Below are 22,878 nucleotides of genomic sequence, written 5' to 3' on the forward strand. Positions count from 1 at the left end.
GGGAAGGGGAGGATGGAGGAGGGACGGGGAGGATGGGGGAGGGAAGGAGGTAGGGGGAGGGAAGGAGGTAGGGGGAGGGAAGGAGGTAGGGGGAGAGATGAGGGGGGAGCGGCTGGGGGACAGCAGAGGAGGAGGGTGAAGAGGGACGGAAATGGTGACAGGAGGGGAGGAGAGAAGTGGGGAGGAGGGGGGAGGGAGGAAGAGGGTGACCCGGAGGAGAGAGGGACAGGGGACCCAGGGGACCCAGCAGGCTGGAGCGAGCTCTGACAGAACCGGACATCTGGCCCCAACTTAATAGCAAGCAGAAAACAATAAATACATTAAATTCAATGGCCCACCTGCCAGGACACCCCAGCCCTGGGGAAGATGGGGCTCCGAAGGACCAGGCTAGACGGCTCAGAGTCGAAGGTGTGCTTCTCCCACCCCCCTTGCCTCCAGAGTGCGGGGAAAGTGAGTTTGGCAGATCGAGGGGTAGGGGCATGCGTGGCAGGGATTAGGTTTGACATACACACCCCCCTTACCAGCGAGTAGAAGGCAGACGCCTCAGAACCGTAGGTCACGTAGTTGCCGTAGCCCTGCGAGCCGCCGTAGGGGCCCCCATAGACGCCAAGCGCCGCCGCTGAGTTCAGCTCGTGGCGCGCGGTGGCCAGCAGCCGGCTCTCGTAGACCGGGCAGTAGACGGGCGCCTGGGCTGAGGCAGCCGGCCTGGAGTCGGCCAGCGTGCGGCCACCAGACTCGCAGCACGTGCTCAGGGTGTTGGTGGTCATCAGGAACTGGGGAGAGAGGGGCCGCGAGGAAGGGCGGGGCCCCCGGGCGCGAGGCTGGGGCCCTGGGCCTCAGTCCGCGCCACGTGCAGCCCAGGAGCGCGCACCCCGTGTCCTCGGAGCTCCCGCCATCCACACGGGGCCGCGCGTTCCTTCCCGTGGCGAGCTTGTGCTCCTGGCCTCCTCCAGCCACATGGGGCCCAGCCCGTCCTGGCCCGGAATGTTCACAACCTCCCCGGGGTGGGGGGGTTGGTTTCCAAGGCCGCAGGGCTCACGCCCTCTTGTCCACGTCTACCCCGGGTCGCTGGGCTCCCCGGGGGCGTCGCCTCAGAGCCCGGGAGGGGGTGGAGGACAAACGAAGCGGGATATGGGGCCCTGCCGGTGGGGTTTCCTCAGCGCCTCTGCCCTCCCCCGGGTCGGGCGCGAGAGGTACGTGGCACAGACCCTGCTCGCTGCGAGGCGACAGCGAGTTGCTGGCCTAGCGGGGCCCCCTTACCTGGGGTGCCGAGGAGTAGGGGTACCCAAACTGCGGGTAGGACATGGCGGGCGCGGCCCGGGGTCGGCGGCGGGCGGGGCCGGCGGGGTCCTGCGCGAGGGGGATGGCGTGGCGCGGCCACTGCTCCGGGGCCGCCGGTTTCTAGGCGCTGGGAGGGCAAAGCAGAAGAGCGGGTTAATTCAGACACGCGCTCCGCAAACTTTTCTAACTGGGTAGGAAAGTGAGCCGCGACGGCCGCGGCGATCCTTTTAGCTTCACAATCCGGAGCCTCGAGGGGGCTCTGGGACCGACCGGCCTCGCAGCGGCGACACAAATACATATTTTGCAAAAAAGGAAAAAAAAAAAACCCAAAACAGTGAGTGGTGCGAATCCGTCAAGTCAGCGGCGCGCGGCTTCGAGCGGCGGAGGCTCTGACGTCAGCCCCACTGCGCGCAGCCCGGCCGGGCGGCAGACGCGTGGGTCGCTCGGCCGCGCCGCCCCGGACGGAGGGCGCACGGCTGTAACAAACGCGTTTCATCCGCGGAGTCAACAGCGCCCCGACGAACCGTGTTTCTCCTTAGTCACCGAGGAGGGGAGGCACTTTTAATTAGAAATTAATTAATGAGCAGCTGCTTCTTCCCACCCCACTGTAATCATTAGTCTCAATTACAAATGAGACATATGAGGGGTCTACGAGGGACCCTTCACCGGAGATGTAATCAACAGTTAAGATTAGCCCCGCGCTGGCGCAGCCGGCCGGCCGGCCGGGCCTCCGCTCTCCGCGCGCCCCTCCGTGTGGAAGGAAGGCAGCTCCGCGGGCCGGCGCGCGGCGGAGGAAGGCGGCGCGGGCCCCACTAGTGTTTAACCGGGACTCTGCAAAGCCTCCCACCAGTTCGAACCCTACACCGGGCTGCAATTCCAGAACCAGCGCGGCTACCAGCGCGTCTGCATCTGGAGGTCAGAATGCCCTCAGTGTGGGGGTCCGGGCCTTCCCCAGAGCCCGCCGCCCCAGGGCTCGGTGGGCCAAGAGGGCTTGCCACTCTCGGCCGCCGTGTCCCCGGGGAACAACCCCCTCCTCGTCCAGTAAGTTGCAGCTCGGCGCACGGGCCCTCCCTTTGCTCCCCCACCCGCTCCCGCGGGCCGCCCTCCCTCAGCCTCCCCCCCACCCGCCCCCCGCGGCTAATCCCGGGACTGCCAGGCAGCGCAGCGCGGTCGGACGAGCAGCTTTCCCGACTGGGCTCCGGGGCCCGTCCTGCTGCGCTCGCTCCGCCCGGCGACCTTCGGGCCGAGGGACGGGGGAGGAGGGGTCGCCCTTCCCTGCGCAGGGCACAGAGAGCGGGGTCTGGGGAGCGGTCGGGCGCCCACCCCAGCACTTCCCCAGCCAGCCCCGGCCCTGGGACCTTGCCCGAGCCCAGAGTGGCGGCCAGCGCACAGGCGGTAAGGGGACGCCCGGGCCACCCGGAACCCCGGCCCGCCTCCTGCGCCGCCGCCCTCCGGGGGCCGGGCTCGCCCCCGCAGCTCCCGCCCGGCCTGGCCTCCCGCGGTCGCCGGGAGGGAGCCGTGCGCGGCGGCGCTGTGCAGACTTGCTGGGAAAGATTCCTGGGTTCAGACCTGTGAATCGCCCCAGGGTCACCCTCTAATTAATGACGACGTTCTCGCCCTCTCCCCAGCTGCAAACCTGCCTCCCAGACACGAAATCTGCCGCTCTGACAGCTCGGTCGGAGGTGATTGATGGCTATCTGGAGACCACAGTACGCGTCATATAATATCTGCTGCGTAATTGCTTTAATTTACAGATGAAAGTACGAGTTCTCCGATCCTGTTGGACCGCAGCCGGCCACGTCCGAGCTGCTTGCAAGGAAAATCATCGGAAATAATGAATAGGCGCTCCATGCAAATTATTCAGACAGCTTAGCGTCTGTAGCCGAGAGAGATATACAAAGAACACGAGTCAAATGACATTAATAATTGTTTTGGAGTTCTGTATTGATTTCGTGGCGGCCGCGTTTATTTCTTTCTCACCTGAATTGCTAATATCACCTCCCTGTAAATAATAAGAAACTAGCCACCGGGGCTTCTCGGCAGAAACGGATCTCTCAGTCCCTCTCTGCCTCTTCCTCCTCTGCCCCCCTCCCCTCCCCCATTTTCCCTCCTCCCACATCTCCTTCCAGTTCTCCGGCTTCTGCTGAGGCTTAGGCCACGGAACATCCTCCTACTTTCCATGATTTGTTTACAAACAGCTCACTCTCCCCCAGTAATGAGGCAGGGGGAGGAAGGCGCAGGGGCCCAGGGTGGCCGAGGGCTCAGGGAAGAGTAACCTCCATAGCAGGACGGCATTCAGCACCCTTTCCTCACTCCGTTCCCGTGGCCCTGGCCCCGGCGACTGTGAGCGCTCAGCGCCGGGGAGGAAGCCACCGCCCGGGTCCCAGCGGCCGGCGCCTCGGGGCTACCGCTCGCCGCGCGTGCCTCGCCCAGGCCTGCATTCCCTTCCGTTTCCTTCCCCGGAGACTCGGGCCGCAGCTCGCGGGGAACAGCACCCCTGAACACGCCACCTTTCACCTGAGTAGACGTGCTCACCCTCGGAGCCGGGTGGGCACAGCCGGTCCCTGGGGACCTCTGGGGGAGGGGTTTCAGGGCCTGCCTTGACCATCGCCGCTCCGTTCTCCGCTTTTCCTTTGCAGCCTGAGTGCGTACCTAGACACTCGCAGTTCCCGCCCGCCCGCCCGGTTCTCGCGGGCCACCTTCTTTCCCTGATCTTGAAATCCCGCTCACCGGCGCCACTTTCTCAGGCCCCTGCGCCTTGATCCTCCGCTTCCTGCCCCAGGCCCAGCCCAGGCGGCTGCGCGAGGGGCCGCCCCGCCCCCGTTTGGGGTAGCGTGGGGCTGCCGGAGGAATCTCGCGACCTTGCGGGCCGCTCACGCAGCCCGGTGGAGGCCACGCTAGCCCGTCGGTCTCCAGCTGCGGGCACACCACTGACCCCCCGCTGACAACCTGTCTGCCGGAACCCGGGTACTTTCTGGGCCATCTTTGTCCCCTAGGTAATACAGGAATGACGATCCCGCGCTCTTTCCAAAAAGGCCCAGCCCTGAGCTGAGGAACCCCGGGTTTCCTTACCAGAGCAGACAGACAGGAGTGTCAGAATCTCAGGCACCATCAGCTACACGTACCTGCATGGACGCGGCTTACTGAGCCCACGTCCCTCGAGGGACCCCCGGTTCTAAATACACCCGGGGGCAGGACCTGCCAGAAACCACGAGGTTCCCCAGGGACAGGGCGGCGGCTAGGATTTGGTCAGGTGCCCCCACGGTCTGCTGAGCTCGAGACGAGCCCAGGGCGAGGGCTTCTGAGGACGATTAGCCCCAAATGTCAGGGGTCCGCCGGTCCCCCTTTTTGCCCGGGGATGATGTCGGCCGTCGGAACCACGGACAGCCTCTGGGGACAGAGGCCGCGTCCAGACCTTCCTCCGCTCCCGGCGGGGCTTCACCCCTGAGACCAGCTGAGCCCCCGCGGTTTGGCCGGTCTCCAGAGTCGTCCCCGGGGGCCACCGCGGTCCCCCGCATCGAGAGCCGCGGGGGGTGGGGAGCAGGGCTCTCTCCAGCCCAGAGAAGCTGACCCGAGCCAGAGGGCAGGGCCGGGAGCTCACGGCCCCGGGCAGGGGCCTTCTTATCTAAGGCGCAGGGCCGAGCCCTGGTGGCGCGCGGGCCGCCCACTGCTCCTGGACACCCGTGCGGGCTGTGGGGCTCAGGGCGTTCCAGGTGTCCGTGCGCCGCACTCGCGAGCCCCGAGGGTGGCAGGTCGCTCCTTCGCAGCCTCTCCTCTGGGGTCCCCCGCGAAGCCAGGGGGCGAGTTGCAGGCGCGCGGGGTGAATCCTCCGCCCGAAACGCCCCGCGTTCCGGCCCGCTCCCTCCGGCTCTCCCACCGCGGCCCCGCCGCTGGCTCGCAGGGCGCCGCCCGAGCCGGGAAGGCGGGCAGCCGGGTGTCCCAGCGCAGGCGCCCGGCTCGGCGCGGCCTCCGCGCCCCGCGCCGCCCCCCGCCCCCCGTTTTCCGCCACTTGCGGCCGACGCGGCGGCCTCCAGAGACCCCAGCAGCGGGCAGCAAACTTTCCGCCCCCAGCTCAGGAGCGATCCTCGCAAAGTTTGCGCGGCTGAGCCCACTCCCTACCTGCGCCGGGGACGCGCCCGCCCGCGCCGCTCGGGCGCCGGGGCCGCGGGGACCAGCGCGCAGCCCGGGACGCACCGGGGAGTCGCCGCCGTCGCCGCCGCCCGCGCCCCTCGGCGGCCGCGCGGAGCCTCCGCCTCCCCCGCAGAGGGGAGGGGTCTCGGAACCCCGGGGCGGGGGCGGCGCGGGGACCTCGCCTACCTGCGTTGGCGCCGGGCCGCGGACGGCCGCCCGCGAGGGCTCTGCGCGGCCGCTCGGCGCGCGCGCTCCGGCGGGGAGCGGGCGACAACTAATGGAGACATCTCCAGGCGGAGCACCTGGCGAGCGAGCGGAGCGCGCCGGCGTCCCCAGGCGCCGCGGTCGTCAGCCGAGCCCGCACCGGCGTGACGTGGGCGAGCGAGCGCGCGGCTCCCACCCGGCCGCCCATTAACGCTTTCCCCCGCGGACGCCGCGCGCTCGCCAACTTTCCCCTCCGCCCGGCCGGCGCGGGGTGCGCGGGGCGCGGGGGCCCGGACGAGGGCCGCCCGGGGGCGGAGGCGAGGTGGGGGCGGGGACGCCCTGGCTCGAGAGGACACCCCAGCCGGAACAGGGTAGCCTCGGTGTGGCCAAACGCTCGAGGTGGCCCGGGGCTCCTCACGAGCCCTCCGGGGGCCCTCCCCGCGCCCGCCCGGAGGCAGCGCCCCCTCCTTCCGCCTCCTCCCTCTCCAGGGCCCCTCCCCAGTCCCTCTGGGTCGCGGCCTCCCGGCGCTCGGGATCCAGCTGAGAGCCTGGCTGCTGAAGGCTTGCGGGCTACTCCTCCGAGGAGGCTGGGATCCTGGCTCCGGGGCCTGCCTCCCTCGCCCTCCCTGCGTGTGCCCCTTCAGCCCAGTGGAGCCCACTTTTCCCGCTGTGTCCACACTGATTCCCACCTGGTCAGGCTCTCAGGGCAGCAGGCCCTGGGCGGGGCGGGAGCCTCGGTATGGGCACGAGGCTTGGGCAGGCGGAGGTGAGTGTATCAAGGTGACAGAAACTGCTTGGGGACCAGCAAGCTTGTGACCTGCGCAGGACCGGACCACCTGCCAGGGGAGTTTTTTCAGGCCTGTCCGGAGCCCTACTGGGCTGGGCCTCTGGCCTGGGAACACATGTCCACGCGGGCAGCCTGTGCTTCTGCAGCCTGGGGCTGGGAGGGAAGGCCCCGTGGTGGGCCCAGGTCTGGGCCTCCCTGACCCCGACCCTCACTCAGTCAGCTTGGAACCCCTCGCCCTGGTGTCCTCCCCCACCCTCATCGTTTCCACTTCAAAGAACCATGAACTTGTTGGTCCTGTGATTCGTGGCCAGGCAATGACGTTTAAGGTTTGTCGACTTGGATGATGTCTGAAAAAGTTACCTGCTGTCCCCCTCACGGCCCACACCTTGTTTTCCAAAGCTCTGCACGGCGGGAAAGGCAGTGCCTTCTGTGCCTGCTTTGCTGCTGGTGCTGCCTTTGTCTCCAGGCGTGGCCGTCTTTCCGTTTTCCCCATGGAACAGGGCTTCCACTGAGAAAGAAGGGGGGCACCAGCCCCTGGCTTCCTGCCCTGGTGCTGGGTCCAGAGCTTCCAGTGGCTTCTGTGGGAAGGACCCAGCTTTGGCCTCTGGGCCTGCTCTGTAACGGGAGGGTGGGCCCCGTCCAGGCTGCAGACCTGTAGGCATCCACCCCGACGTGCATGTCACTGTAGCCCACTCCCTGGGCTGAGGAAGGGTGGTTTGGGGGGTGGGGGTGTCCTCTTGGTAAGGATGGGGTGGGGGGAGTCGTTTGATTCCAGCGGGAGGGGAGGGAAGGCGCATTGCACCCTGGGGAGGGGGGGGCTGGCTTGGGTCTCAGTCCTGTGGTCCAGTGGTCGGCTCTCTTCCCTCCATCTCCTCCTTCCTGCTGGGCTTGATGCTCTGAGCAGTGCCCTGGGGCCAACAGGGACAGGCACGTCACCCTCCCCTCAGAGCTTACCTGGACTAAAATTCTTTTCATAGCTAAGGATGAGCAAGGCAGGTTTTGTGTGTTTACGACCTTGATTGGGTGATAAACTCCTTTCACATTCACGGAGGGCGCGGAGTTAGGGAGCTCTGGCAGCCTGAAAGGCTCCCGTCCTGCTGGGTTTCTGTAACCCCCACCACACCAGGCGCGTCTGGAGGCGGCACCACCCCGGGAGTGCGGCTCCATCGTCCTTTCCTGGGGGGCAGGGCCTCCCTTCACTGGACTCCCCCAAAGTCCATAATTGGATGCCGTCAGGCCTGACCTTGCTCTGGACCCCTGACCCAGTGACCCAAAGCATCAGTGGCCGTCCTCTGCCCCTCAGCCCTTGACCTCGCGGGCAGGGAGCTGCCCCAGCCCTCCCGCCATGTTGCCAGGCCCTCCTGGCTCTGAGGAAATGATGGAAATACCCCTGGCGGGCAAGGTCTCTCTTTGGCATAGGCGGGGCGCTCAGTCCGAAAGCGAGTCTGCGGCCTTGGCCCCTCTGAAGGGCCGCACACCCCACGCTGTGACCCCCCACTCTGGTTGGTCCTGGCTCCCCAAGGGAGCACGTACCAATCCCTCTTTTGTTCTTCCTGTTGGCAGAGCCACTCTGAAGCAGAAGTCTCCGCGCCCCCAGGGCTTGGCTGGGCCTGCACCCTCCCCCTCGCCTGAGCCTTGCTGCGACTTGCAGAGGCATCTGGGGGTTGAGAGCCCGTGCTGGTGCCGACTGGGCCGGCTCCAACACCGCCCCTGGTGCCGCCATTGCCCGGGGTCCCGGGGGTCCACGGCCTCATTCTCCCCTGCTCCCTGGGGGCCCAGGGAGGGCAAGAGCCTCTCACCCAGGCCGAGGAGGAGGCCGCAAGGACTGGTCCTAGGGAGGACAGCCTCTGAAAGACCACCGGGCCCTGGGGTCCCAAAGATACTCCTCGGAAGGGCCCAGCCCTTGGTAACGCTCCTTGGCCCGGCTCAGCAGCAGAGCCGCATGACGGGGCCCGGATCCCAGGGTTGGTTGCAGAGTGGAGAGCAGCACCTTTCATCTTTGCAAAGGGTCCCCTGGGACCCTGTTCCCCAGCAGCCCTGGGGCTGCAGGGGAAGTCTTTCTCCCTTCCTTTCCCCCCTTTGAAGTGCAGCACCCGACTCAGAATTACTTCAAGCAGAATGCCAGCGTGTTTCCTTTTTCAGAGCAGCGTGGTGTCCGGGTGAGAGCCGGTGACCTGTGGCCTGGCCACTGCACAGGGTGACCCGGAGGCGACGGGTGGGCAGTGAGCGTCGTGCCTCCCTGTCTCACCTCCCTTCCTCGTGAGGTTGGAAGGAGGCCAAGGCAGCAAAGGTTGGAAAGCTTTTTTTGGTTTTCCCCTCACTTCAGGAATATGTGTGTCTGTGATGCTGGAATGCGTCAGGAGCTTTTAGGGAGATACCTACCGCTAAAAGTGAAACGCTGTTAATCCAAACAACGTCTGTGGCCTGTATGTTCAAACGTAAAACGTACCCCACACGGCCTCAAGAATCACCAGTGTCCCAGCCCAAAAAAGACATCCAAAGGAGAGGATGTTATTTTAAGTTGTAGGGAAAGGTAACAGTACATACCATTGCCCTGGAATTTGAATATTGTTTTGAATTCCTTGACACAGTGTTACAGAAGAAAATCTTCCGCAGGGAGAAGAGAAACGTAAACGTGTATACTCAGTGCGTGAGCTGGCATTAGCTAGTATTCGTGTAAGGGGCCTCCCCAGACACTGCACGTCCGATGGCGGATGGGGGAGGGACCCTCCAAGGAGGAGTCTCACTGGGCCTCCACCAGGAATCTGCACAAAGGAGAAGTGTATTCCCCACGGTGGAGAGAAGAGGCACGGCTGCTTCCCCGGTGCGCTCCTTCACGTGGGCCGCTCTCTTGTAACCGTGTGCAGAAGATACTTTCACAGACAGAAGGCGACACGATACCAAGTGGCACTGGCACAGGTCACCCAGTAAATAAGGCAGAGGGCGCAGTGGAGGCATGGCTCTCTCTGGTCCCTGGGAGGAGAAGCGCATCGTGACGCCCACCTGCTCCCGGGTGCCCTCTGCGATTGGGCATTTTGACCTCCCCTCCACCCTCCCAGTGGGAGTTTGGGGTTCGGTGGTCGGTGGGAGGCTCCAGCCCACGCCCCCAGCAGCGCACTGCCCTGAGGAGGTTTGCAGGGTCTGCGGGGAGGAGCACCTCGCCCCCGCCCCGCCGGTCCTGGGAGAGCTGGTGTGTCCACCTCCAGGGGTGACTCGCGGGGTGTGCTGCCGTCCAAAGCCATCTGAAGGTGGTATCCCCATCCCCCGGTGTCCAGGGAACACTACAGATCCCGACTTAGACCCCAGCGTAGCCGGTGGCGCCCCAGCAGTGACCAGTGTAAACGCACCGGCTTTTCATTACTGCGGCAGTAAATCATGTGGGAATGTTCTCCAGGACTTAGCTGATCCATATATACGAAAAAAAAACCATTTCAGAGTATTTTTGAAATTCAATTAATTGAAGGCCCCAGATAAAAGGAACATATTCTTAATGGCTACAAAATAACCCGGAGGGAGGCGAGGATCCGGCGACTTCAAAGTGCAGCAGAAAGACTTGACTGTTTCACTTTAAAAGTATCCAGATCAGTGACTCAGTTACAATTTCGTATACATTTAGCAACCTTTTCATTTTCTGTTTGAAAAATGACAGAGAGATGACTTTCTTGCCGGGGACGCAGAAGCTCCTGAAGAGGACCACGGCCAGCACCCTGGGACGGAAGTGGGTCAGCTCTCTGCTGGGGACCCGCCACTGCGCGGGATTCGGGGCAGCCCCCCAGGCAGCGGTGTGAGTGGCCTGAGGCTGCGTCACTGGGTGGCTCAGCCCACGGTCATTTATGGTCGCTCGGTTCCGGAGGCGAGAAGTCCAGGACCAAGGTGGGGGCAGGGCTGGTTCCTCCAGCCGTGCAGGCCCCTCTCCTGGACCCTGCGGCCCGGGCTGTCCCCGCTGTCCTGGGAGACACAGCCCCTGACCTCTGCCGCCACCGTCACAAAACAGTCTCCTCACATGTGTCCGGGTGTCCGTGTCCAACCGTCCCCTTTTATAAGGACACCAGGCCTACTGGATTAGGGGCCACCCTAACGACCTCATCTTAACTAATTACGTGCGTGGTGACCCTGTTTTCAAATAAGAGTGACAACATGTGAATCTGGGGGGACACAATTCAGCCCATGACACAGGGGTGTCCTAAAGCGCCACATCGTGGCCTCGGTTTATTTCTTGAGCTTGACCCTCCTTCCCTGCCGCCAGGAGGGAGATCTGCGCTGGTCACTGTCCCCGTGTCACCATGTGACCTCAGACTCAGCCCGGTCGGCTGCGGCTTCCCAAGGGAGCTTCGCATCTCCCACGCCCAGCCACCTGCCTTCCTTTGTGCTCTTTCTGTGCCTCCTGGTCGGAGCCGGCAGCGCTTCTGCTGGCGTAGCTTCGTCAGGAGCTTTGGGGACGTCTGTGGATTTCACTGGGGCTCTGGCCATCAGACCAGCTCTTCCCCAGGTAATCCCTCCTCTGACTTGGCCTCCTGATGAGATGTCTGAGAAATAGCAGGTTCTCTCACCTTTGCTCGCTCTGAGGACGTTGTGAAGCTTGTGCAGGCGGGACTGGACCGCGGTCGTGACCTCGCTGGAGTTTTCTGGTCCGCAGCTGGCTCCACCTCTGGCCAGGGAACTGCGGGGAGTAGGTGCTGAGCTGTAGGGGTGGGGTCAGTGCTTCCTGCCCAGCTTGGGGGCCACTTGTGGCTGCCCACAGGGTGTATTGCACTCCCCGGCCGCCTTGGGTCAGGAGCGACCCGTGTCACTGCCGCGCGGAAGCTGGGGAGAGAGACACCCGTGGGAACAGCGGCCTCTCAGAGGCGGAGGCTCCGCGGGCCTGGCCCGTGAATGAGCCCCGCTGGCTGGGTGGACAGGAGCAGAAATCCCCCACCGTTTTCAGCCCCTGATCTGCTGGTATTGTTTGCTATAGCAACACCATCTACCCCATCTACCGGACGCACTTATTCTTTTGCAAGTCAGATTAATAATGTTATAATGTAATTGTATATTATTATGTGATCATACTATAACGGTAAGATATAATTACAAAATGGTAATTGCATATTATTATGTAATTATATATTATAATTTTCAGTACAGAGAAAGCAACTAGGCAGAAACATTATCTTAAAGGGAAGGTATAAGGTAAGGGCAAAATATACAATGCCTTTAAAGACGAAGTAAAAATTAAGCATTCTTTCCTTACTTTCATAGTCATGGAAAAACAGACGTTTTCAAGGAAGTTCCTAAACATAGAAATAAACAGTTTCTATTTGTGAACATTTCTGGCCCTTCTGACCTTCCACCAGGAGACGGAGCGTTTGGCCGCGACTCCACAACCGTATGGACCTCTCTCCGTAGGGCTGCCCGAGTGGCCGTACTGCCTGGGAGCCGCTTGGACAGAGCTCTGGGGGCAGGACTCTGGGCGACGCCCTGCTACTGACTGCTGGTTACAAGGATTTCAGGACTGGGGCGGAGAGGGCTGTTCTGACAGCTCGGAATTCTTATGGAGCCAGCCTTCCCAACGCACAAAGGACAGAGAAATTCTAGGGTGGCCTGAGGAAACCAAAGTATTTTTTCTTGTAGTTTAAGGGAAATAAGAATATGTAATCTTACAAAATTAGTAGTAAATAATAATATTAAATACTACTTGCTTTATATATTTTACCTAGTATTCAATGTTCAGTACTTTAAATAGCAATATTAAGTACTAGTTAATATTATCTATTGCCTTCTGTCTAACAGAAATAGTCTATTCTGACACAGTCACACCTCTCGTTACCCTTTATTTATTTACCTGTTTATGTTTCACAGTCACGCTCCACATCGGCCTTCATCTATTTTTATAATTTCAGTCTTCGCATGTAGGCCTTTGATCCATCTGAAATGTCTGTCTTTTGTGATATGTTGTGAGGCAGGGGTCTGTAACGGGAGCCACTTTCCCTATTATCACTCACAAGGCTTGCCCAGGCCCGGGGAGGCCCGCTGCTTCCTCCTGAGACGTCCGAGCTCCTGGCTACCTGGACGTCATCTCAGAGTTTGCACACTCTTTCGATCGCACCTTCCAGAAGGTGCGGCCACCGCATTTAAAAATCCCACTTCCGTGGCATGTGAAACGGGCTTCTGTGTACACAGGGGTCGCGTCTTCAGAAGTTCCCCTGGAGCCTGTGCAGCCTGAGGCCATCAGAGAGCCCAGCCTCGGGCCGGACTTTCTGCTCCGCAAGACTCTCAGGCCGGCGCAGCGTCCATGGCCTGGGACTCCCCGTCCTGGCTGAAACGTGCCGCTCAGGCTGTCCCCTTCCCAGACAGGGCTCTCTTGCTGTCCTGTGTCCTGTCTGTAGGACGGTCTCTTGCTAGGAGAATATCAGAAATAAAGTCATCAGAGACGTTGCTTTCCAGGCCTCCCAACGTCTTGTGACAAGCTGCAGGGTCTCTGAATTTTGAAATAACGGACTGGGGTCCTGGTCCCAGAGCATCAGGCTCACAACCTGGCTGGACTCCTTCCCTGGCCTTGGGTGTCGTGTGGAGGAGGATGGCTGTGCTGCGTCCACAGTCCCTGGAGGGGCTTGGTGGACCTTCCGCCAGGACTTAGACTCCCAGACCCCCACCGTCCTCCGCCCTCGTCGAGATAACGCTGGCTCTTGGTGCCCAGGTCGTGCCTCTCTTTGGGGGTGGGGAGTGGTGTCATTTTGGTCAGAATGGACACCCTTGAGACAAACACGAGGCATCCCTGAGCACTGGCGTCGGTCACCAGCTAGAAGAGGGGCCGTCGGATTTGGGGTCCTCTGGTCTTCACGGTCAAGGTGAGCAACCTCACAGCACTGGGAAATGGTTGCTGGTTTTCCCTTTAATTCTATTTCCCCGCCCCCCGCAGATTTCTTTCTTTCTTTCTTTCCTTACTTGATTGAAGTGTAGTTGAATTACAATGTTGTATTAATGTCTTCTGTCCAACAATGTGTGCAGTTATACATATGTATCTGTTCTTTTTCATTTTCTTTTTCATTCTGGTTTATCACAGGATATTGAATATAGTTCCGTGTGCTCTACAGTAGGACCTTGTTGTTTATCCATGGAGTTTGGGGTTCTCTTTAATTCTTAAGGGTTTTTTCCCAGACCAGACGCTGGGCCAAGTGATCTGAAAGATCATGAGTTCTGAGAAATTTTCTACGGACTAAAAATTTCAAAAACCATTGACCCGGTAGTTTGCAAACTTACATTTCACACAAATCTGTCTTTGCAGCTGCCACGGCCCAGAGGAGCTCGCTGAGGAGATGGAAGCATCCACCTTTATCGCAGCCAAATGCGCCACGAAGATAGAGGGGCGGATTATACAGGAGGGGATGCTTTCATGGGAAACCCAGAAATAGAACGTTGTGTCCAACTTCATGGTGGTTTTAAGTGTTTTCCTGCGACTCCGGGAAACATGGCTCGTAGCTGAGTCCCGGACGGCGAGGCGGGCGAAGCGTTACCGTCAGACGGCGGGGCTGAGTCTCCTACTGGCTGAGGCCCCTGCAGGCCTGTGCGCGACGGGAAGTCAATGCATATCTGCCTGGCCTCGCTGCCTCGCCTCCGGGATGTGTGTGTTCGCCTCTGATTTGCTTTCTAGGTCTGATATCGCCATGTTACGGTGGGCCTCTGACCGTGGCTTCCAAGGTTGTTAAATCCCCCCAGATACAGGCGTCTGGGGTGACCCTGGCACCGACAACATGCCACGATGGTGTGCCCTTGGCTGCTCCCGGATGGCTGCCTGCAGAGTGAACTCCACCCCACCAGCTGCGGTGGGCTTTAATCTCGATGCTCACCTGTGATCTCAGTTTTGTCTGGTGCCTCTCCTCATATCTGGCCTCTAGCTGACAGCAGGCTGACGTCACAGAGCATCAGATGCTTGTCAGTGGCCAGCGGAGCCTCAGTGGGTCAGAGGCCGGGAAGCGTGGCCCGCAGGCTTGCGAAGCCACATTGGTGGCCTGGAGTCACGCCCTCCTCCCGGAGGTGTGAAGATGGAGCCACAATGAGCCCCACCGGTCCCTGCTTCCACGGGGCTGCAGGGACCCTGTTACTGAGTGCAGGGGGCTCTCCAGCAGCCCACCCGAGAGAGAAGGCCGAGCCGCTCAGAGGGGACGTGGCTGGACCTGCCTGCACCACAGGCCGGGGAACCGCGTGGACCCGTGGTGTGCAGGGCTGTCCGCTTGGCCTATCCTTTCAAGCAAAGTAGAAGACACACGTGGCGATCATGAAGACGCTATAGCTCTCCCTGGAAAGTCGCTTATGGAAAGCTCCAAACATTTCCAAAGATAAAGAGAATCATACGCTGGAGAGGAGAAGCAGGGGTCCCTCGATCAAACGGTTTTTACGTGATTCGTGGAGAATCTGACCCACCGTCCCCAGCCTGTTTGCTTTGAAGCAAACTCAGGGCGTCATATCCGTAAATATTTCAGTATCTCTAAAAGGTATGAAAAATCCCCAGGACAGATATCACACCTAAGCAGTCGATCATCCTTTGACGCCCTCAAATACGCAGTCAGGGCTGCACTTCCCTGTTTTTCCCAGCTTGTTTCAACCTCAGGATTCGATGAGGGTCAAACCTGCGCTCAACTGACAGCCTCCTAAGTTCCTCTGAGTGTTTAGACTTCCCGTCTGTCTTCCACTTTTCTGCTGCCTTTTTGTTTTGTGGCTGTTGACGAAGAAGTGGGGGTTTTGGTCCTGTCGAGGTTCCTTTCTTCCTGCTTTTGCCGACCTTGTCCTTATGGACTTAATCAACATTCTCCTTTGTCTGCTGTATTTCCTGTGCATCGGCAGTTAGACTAGGAAATCTGATCAGCTTTGGGTCCAGCGTGGGCAAGACTTCTTTGAACGAGGAGTTCCACTCAAAGGGGTATTGTTTTTTCTGTGATGTTGGTAACCATCGCGGAAGACAGCAAGGGTCTGGAAAGGGTGCCCTCGGAACCTTCCCAATCTTTCTGCCCCTGTTAGCTGGAACACTTCCGTCAGGAGCAGCTTGCCCAGATCCACCACTTGGTACAGCACGGGAGAGATGGGCAAACAGTGAGCTAATGTCTCAGAATCCGCCAAAGGCGAGAAATAAGGGATTGTTTTGGAGAGTCAATGTCACCTCCTGGGTTTGAACCTGGTTCATGTATTTTGATCCGTTGCAGTTATTGTCCTTAATTGGGGCTTAAACTGTCCCATTTTGGCTGCGGGAGCCTCTTCCTGGTGAAGCGGTCTTGGAGGGCTCCCTAATTTCTGGCACGGCAGCAGGTTCTGGGCTCATCTTGCATATTTCCTGTCCCAGTGCCGGGATTAGCGATTTCTCCCTCAAGTCCTGGCTACTTTTACAGACAAGTGCTCTTCCTAGGCCACAGCCTGGGCACCATGTCGCTGCCTTTAAGACGTGGAGGATGGGCTGCAGGTTTGTTCACAGGGTGCAGCAAGCCCTGGGCTGTCCCGTCAGTTTCCCCAGGGGCGTGGGGTCCAGGCGGGGGCTTTGAGCTCTCACGTGGGGCTGGAGTCTAGCCCGAGACTCTAATCATCACCATGGTAAAGGGTACACTTTTGTTTTCCATCCACATTTCATATTTTCCACATCTTTATTCTTGGAATAATGTTTTGATCCATAAAAGGGAATCCTGCTTTATATTACGGGATAACATTTTGTGGTAGCTATTGAGAAAACATGTTTCTCTTTCTCAAGATGAATTTTGTTGCCATCGTCTGAGAGAGGCCGGTCGATCTTGGTCCCCACGACCCCTCTGCAAAAAAGGTGTGATTTTCGTTAAAGCGACATAATACCTGGACATCCTGGCGCGAATGTGAGAAGTACTGCGGTTTGTGTCGAGGACTCTATCAATCAGGCATCTTGCTGGGGTAGAAATGGATGCAGACGGTGTGGGTGCTCTGGGGCTCTTATCCCGCCTGAAGTGGCGCGAAGGGGAAAGATTGTGAGAAACGTGGATGTTAAAACCCTTTTTCTGTTAGAACCCCAAATCCCCTAACCGGAAACCCATCAGGAGGGGCTTCTGGGTCCCTGGGGTGGGGGGTCAGAGCAGGTCAGAGCTGGCTGCCCCAGCCAAGCCCTTCCTCCTGGACCCCAGGATCATCCTGTCTTGGTCCTCCAGGCCCGTGCTTCCCAGATAACCCTCCCAGGAGGTCTGCGACGACCAGCACATTTCCAACAAGGAAACCCCGAGCACGTCTGGATGGTCACGGTCAAGGTGGCCGGCAGCCTGGAAGCTCTAGGGAGAGGGAGGTGAGGGGTGAATCTTCCTCTTGACTTAACTTTTCCAAAAGTTGGAGACCCCGCTCATTTTTGTCACCCATTTCATGTTTCACCTGACATAGCCATTTGGTTAAAGAGGAAGGCTGGTTGGTACGTGTTGTTGGAACTTCCCGACACACACGTGTATAGCCAAGCAGCCCCCCGCCCCCTGCCCTGTCGGCCTGGGCTGGGGCTGGTGATCCTGGATGCTGGGCTGAAGAGTCCTTTGTTGGTTTGCCTTCCTTCTCCTTCTTTTGCTTATTCCTTGCTTCCCTTTACTCTGAATTTCTAGCAAAGTTTCCTGGAACAAGAGCTTTGTCTTCTACACTCAATTGATTTTATGGTCCTCAGAAATGTTTTTCATAAGCACCTCATTGGAAAAATATTCTTCAGTAGTGTCTGCCAGCAAGTTGACAGGGAAAAGGAACCAAATTCGCTCGACCCCTTTTCCATGGTTTAATCCATTGCCACATTTCTGAGACTTCAGGAAGATCCAGCCAGTAACAGGAATCGTAGTGTATCGTGGAAGAGGCTCTCATCACAGCACATCATCGCCAACAGTGCGTCAGCTCACAGCTCACTCCAATGCCGGGCATGAGACACATAACTCTCCCGCTTGCTGGGAAGGAAGGCCCACCGTCATCTGTCAGGGCCCAGGCTCACAAAATTCCACAGGGCGCTGTTAACACTTACTTAAGGAGTAGCCTATTTCCGGAGGGGAAGTGGGCTCTCCGAAGATGGGCCTGGATGAAGGAATGAATGAATTCAGGCGTTGACAGCCACTCCCCCAAGCAGCGTGCAGCTCCCAGTTGCCTAATCTTTTCCCTCGTGGGGACCCCGGCTGGGGCGGGTGCCCGCCCTTCCCCCAGGCTGATCGTGACCTCAGCCCCAAGGGTCGGTCCTGATTCCCTGCCCCACTGACTGGCCAAGGGTCGGCTTAGTGATGTATCGCCCTGACAGACTGTCGCTAAGATGTGTGCAGCCTGACCTCAGATGCGATGAACATCCCCTCGGAGTCACCAGCGCAGCCCACACCCACGGGGAGGGCCTGAAGCCGGGGGGCAGGGCCGCTGGAAGCCGCATCAGAAGCTGCCAGCCACCAGCACGACCGTGTGACAAGTGCTGGCCACCGAGAGGTAAAGGCAAGTCCGCTCAGGGTTCTGGATAAGATTTCTTGCTGATACAAAGAGACAGAAAGAGAGGACCTCTCTTTCTGCTGGATGTGGTCACGTCTGCTGGACGTGGTCACTGCGGCCCGAGGATGGAGAAGGGCCCACAGCGGGTCAGAGTGGGTCCCGTGCTGCCCACGACCCCCCACTGTGGGTGACGAGGCCACTGTGGGTGAAGCCAGCCTGCGGCCGGGCTCCCTGATGCTCGCGGCCAAGAAAATCCTAAATTCTGTCTCTCGTGACGGTGTTCCCGAACTTTCTCTCTGAGGGTACCGTTTTGCTGGGTTACTGGATCCCCTTAACCAACTAAACCTTCCAACCTCACACGGAGCAGAGCTTCTGCTGGTCTCTGGGGCACCACTAACTCAAGCCAGCGGAGAAGAGGTTAAACTCGTTTCAATTACAGGTAAACAGTAAGAGTGAAATTGAGTTCTTCGACCCGGTTTTGTTTCTTGGTTTAGTTGATTGCCTTCTGGTCGCCGGCTCCAGAGGCTGCTAGAGATCAAGTAGGTAGCGGGTAGTTTTGTACAAGCAGAAGGATAGTGCCCACCTGCACCGGCCGCGGAGTTAGACTCTGTAACCTGATGAGCCACACGGCAGGGACGGCTGCGAGCAGCTGGGAGTGAGCCAGGCCTGGGACGGACACACGCTTCTCTCCATTCGAGGGGCAGACGCAGAGCGCCGGCTTGTTTGATCTGAGTTACCTGCCGGGAGGCTGTGGGGTTGGAGCGGAGAGGCTGAGTCCACCAGGGAGACAAACGTTTGTCCACAGACGCGACCTTCTGATGAGTCGGAACCCGCAGAGGCAGGCTTGGCAGTCCCCAGAGCCCCTTGGCTCTCTGTCCCTCCTTCTCGGTCACTCTCTGCCCTCCTGGCTTCCCCTTGCCACGCCTCTTTTCTCCCAAATGATCAATGAGCCTAAACGCTAAAGGTGGAAACCAGTCAGCGAATTTGGTCATCTGTCTAGTTGTTGGAAGTACCTTCCAGATGCTGTGTTCCCGACTCTGACACTGGCCACAGCTGTCAGTCACCGCTCACCGCGCCCTCCCCTCCCCCCCCGGCCTGTGCCTTCACTCACCTTCCAAAGGTGGAAACCAGTCAGCGAATTTGGTCATCTGTCTAGTTGTTGGAAGTACCTTCCAGATGCTGTGTTCCCGACTCTGACACTGGCCACAGCTGTCAGTCACCGCTCACCGCGCCCCCCCCCGCCCCGGCCTGTGCCTTCACTCACCTTCCCATGTGCACGCAGACCCTTGCCTCAGGCTCTGCTCTTTTGGAGGAGAGGGACCCAGGGTAAGATAACATCTTGCCTCATCCAGCCCCAGAAACCACACTTTCAGGATGTTTATTCAGTTTGCATAGGAGTTAATAGATGTAGGGAAGTGAAGTAACCTACCAGTCTCTCACACAGAGAGAGAGCGAGACAGAAGAGGGCTCGAGCACCGTGGGTCTGGTGTTAAAGTCTGTGCCTTAGGACACATTCTGCCCCACTTCCGTTCTCTTCAATTAGGAGGTGGGAACTGGGGGTGCGGTGCACAAGCAAACAGTGAGGCCCCCAAGTATCCACGGCCCTACAGTGAGAAACACCGGACAGAGGCTGAGGGAGCCCATCGTCCTGCCTGCTTGCCCGGGAGACGCGTCCTCTTCCCAGGTGACTTATCAGTGTCCCTGTGGGTGGTTGAAATCCTGATTTGCGTAAAACTGCATCCTTGTGTGTGGAGAAACCCACCTCTGCACTGAGTAGCACAGAGTTCTGACTCTTGCTCATCAGCAAGATGTGACAACTGTCCCTCAAGGAGCCCGGGCCGCGGTGTTTCTGAAAAACACTCTTGGACGTTGGAAGTCAGGTCATTTCATTGTCTGAGCGGGACCGGGGCCTGGTTCAAGGCCAAGCCCAGCATCAGAGATGATAAATTACAAAGAAAACGGGTGGTAATTAGAAATTTTCTCCCTATTATCGGGGGTTGAATAAGATTAAAAAGCCACAGTGCCAGCAAGTCGGGCCCTTATTAGGATTTTTATTTTTTTGGTGCGCGCGTGTGAGCCCTATGCATACATACGTGCATATGTATGTGTCTAATCTATGCATAGGTACACGCGTGTTTATGCGTAGTGTGAAAAGTAAGGTGCATGAGGTCAGCGGCGTCTTCCTTTTCTGCATCTGTTTTACGTATAAACTAGTGAGTTTGCCAAGCCAGGAAGGCCTGTCCACGTGGAGCTTATGTCCTGGAGGGAGGTGACAGCATCGGTCCAGGGTCCAGGCTGGAGGTTCCAGGGAGACAAGCAGGGGTGGAGAGCAGTGGAGGCGGGGCATCTGAGACAGGAGGTCGGAGAACTTCTTGGAGGAGGTTATATTTGAGCTGAAACCCGAAGGACAAGATTGAGTCAGAGAGTGATGAAAAGGGAAGGAGCTGCCTGGGTTTCCCGGAAGTTCAAGGAATGCTGGCGCGGGGAGGTGGGCGAGAGGGCAGAGGGGAGGGAGGAGAGAGAGACTTGGGGGCCTGGTGAGGAGCTGGCTTTTACTGCAAGAGCTATGGGGAGACGCCAAAGGGTTTAAAAATAGTGATGCTTGCGTTTTATAAAAGAAATCGTTCTCACTACTTTGAGATATAAAGATGGTGATAAGTCAGAACAGCGGAAAGGAGAAAATCCAGGCACCGGGTTGCTTTCATCCGGTGTAATGCTGGCTTGGAGCTGGGGGTTGGCGGAGAGCTAGAATGCTCAGTTGGTTGCTTCTACCATCAAGCAGCCAAAATTCCCACGATTTTCTTGCCCGTAGAGCTTTGGAAGAACAAGCCACAGACTGTCCTTCTCGTAAGTGGGGGCACCCTGACTGGCAAAGGCGAGAGCTGCTGTCTCCCAAGCAGGCCTCCGTTCGGCCAACGCCCGGAGGACGCGCAGGCCAGAGGCTGGTGCTGTGGGGATCCAAAGGCCAAGGGGACGGCCGTCTCCTGGTGCGCGGGGTGCGGGGTCCCTGCAGGGGCTGGACGGGGTCCCCGCAGGGGCTGGACGGGGGCCCCGCAGGGGCTGGACGGGGGCAGCGGGGACAGCCCACCCGTCGCGGTCGGTCTCCTCGTCCTCAGCCCCAAGCCTGACCCGAAGCACGTCAGGGAGTCAGTACGCACAGCGGCACTGATGACAGTTTGCAGCCTCAGGACCCGCGACTGTCCTCCTCCCAGACGTGGCGGGAGGGGCAGGGGCTGGACGGGGGCCCCGCAGGGGCTGGACGGGGGCAGCGGGGACAGCCCACCCGTCGCGGTCGGTCTCCTCGTCCTCAGCCCCAAGCCTGACCCGAAGCACGTCAGGGAGTCAGTACGCACAGCGGCACTGATGACAGTTTGCAGCCTCAGGACCCGCGACTGTCCTCCTCCCAGACGTGGCGGCGGGGGGGGACGCCGAAGCCTCCTGCAGCACCCGGGTCTCGCCAAGTCGGGCACCGGCAGCCCCTCTCCCCCAGCCTATTCCAAGGCCGGTCTCAGCCCTTGCGGCTCTCAGAGCCTCGGCGTCCTTCGCGGGAGAAGGGTCCTGTGTCCCTTCTCTGTCTGCGTGGCCTTGCCCCATGGCACCTCTGGGTCCCTGTGGGGGGACATAAGGCCAGGCTGGCAGGGGCAATGACCTAAGAGCCACACGGGGGCCCGTCTCCGGGCCGTGCCCTGTGCATGCCTGGTGGGGCTCCCCCCGCACGCCTGTCCCTCGGGTCCCCGAGTGCCGTCTGGGGGCGGGAGATCGGGAGGCAAGAGCCTGGAGCTGGGAGAGCAGCAGCCAGGTGGTGGGCGCGGCCCCGGGTCGGAGGGCCCTGCCCTCTGGTCTACACCCTCAACCTCTGCGTCCCCTCAGCGGCTACCAGGGCTCCATCGGACGGGGATTCCTCTGCTGAGATGTACGTACAGCCACGTACTCAAAGCGATGGCCGGGGGTCCAGCCCGAAGCCAGGCTGGATGGCGGCTGTGGGCAGGGTCCACCCTGGGGCTCCCTGACCCCAGGTCGGCTGCCAGGGTTGGGGGAAGCCCCTACCTGTCTGCTTCCCCACAGGAGCCACCCCACTGTCCCCAGAGGACAAGCTCTGCCCCCTCTGGAGACTCCTCTGGGGAGGGGGAACGGGCCCCTCCCCCGGCTCAGGGGTGACCCGCCGGCTCAGCGCCGCCCGCCAGGTCCTCGCCCGCGGCCGTGCGCATGGGGTCTCCCAGGTCTTAGAGGACGTCTCTCCCGTCTGCCGTTTCTCATTCTTAAAAATCTTATATTTCAGTCGACCCATCAGAGCAGGGCCTGGAGACATGTTATTGAATTGTTAGCTTCCTTCAAGTAAAGGGATCTATAGTAAACAGGAGATATGCGATTTCAAAAGGGTGCTTGCTGTACTCTGAGTATTTCAACTATGCCACAGATTGTCCAGTTTCGGCTTGGGCAGGTAGGAGACAGTGTATGTTACCTGAGTTTGGGGTTATCGGGGGGTGAGGGGGGCAAAAAAAGCCACCCTGGTGTGCAGGGGGGTTTCCATGGAAGCCGTGCTGGGCTTATTTTGCCGCTGCGTTGATCCCGGGCATGTTTTAGAACCGCGATTTCTCCCCATTTCCCTCAGAACATAAAGAGGATATACACACGGCATAAACCGTTTTCATTAAGTATGCGCTTATTTTACGAAGAAGAAAATCAGACAAGTCAGGTTTTGTTCTCTTCAAGTCTCCTTTCCGAGGAAGATTATTTACAGTCGATTTCTTGCTCCTCTGCCTTCTATTCCTCCAAAGGCAATAAAAAGCAATTCTGAGAGCACAGCCGAGAAGCAGTTTTTAATCAAGAGAAAACCATCTGTGCGAAATAGGGCTGTGCTGCCCCACCTCGGAGAAGACGCCACGGCTGGGGGACGTCTTGCTGCCCCCCTGCAGGCGAGGCCTCTGCCGGAGCGGCCGGGAGCCAGGTGGTGCCGCAGGGCCGCGTCTGTCTGCCCGCAGCGGGTCCTCCTTCGCACAGGGGCGGGAAGTTTGCGTTACACCCGTGCCGGGACGTGGTGACCAGTGCGGGAAGCCTCCCAG

The 22,878-nt window shown here is 59.5% G+C and overlaps 1 protein-coding gene across 3 annotated transcripts in view; it reads right to left on the bottom strand.

Annotated features, from left to right (window-relative positions):
- IRX4 (iroquois homeobox 4) overlaps positions 1-5,894 on the bottom strand; it is a 9,717-nt gene extending 3,823 nt beyond the window's left edge. For 2 of the 3 annotated variants that reach the window (XM_055086354.1, XM_024123150.2), the window contains exons 1-3: positions 5,599-5,894; positions 1,261-1,408; positions 522-773 (exon numbers count right to left, since the gene is read on the bottom strand). In XM_055086354.1, the coding sequence (XP_054942329.1) occupies positions 522-773; positions 1,261-1,305 (297 nt within the window). In that variant the 5' untranslated portion in view covers positions 1,306-1,408; positions 5,599-5,894. Of the gene's footprint in view, positions 1-521; positions 774-1,260; positions 1,409-5,400; positions 5,522-5,598 lie in introns of those variants that run through there. The other variant, XM_055086353.1, reaches the window with a different exon arrangement.
- Positions 5,895-22,878: the final 16,984 nt, after the last annotated feature.

This window comes from Physeter macrocephalus, chromosome 8 (genome assembly GCF_002837175.3).
Source record: "Physeter macrocephalus isolate SW-GA chromosome 8, ASM283717v5, whole genome shotgun sequence".
Classification (NCBI taxonomy): Eukaryota; Metazoa; Chordata; class Mammalia; order Artiodactyla; family Physeteridae; genus Physeter; species Physeter macrocephalus.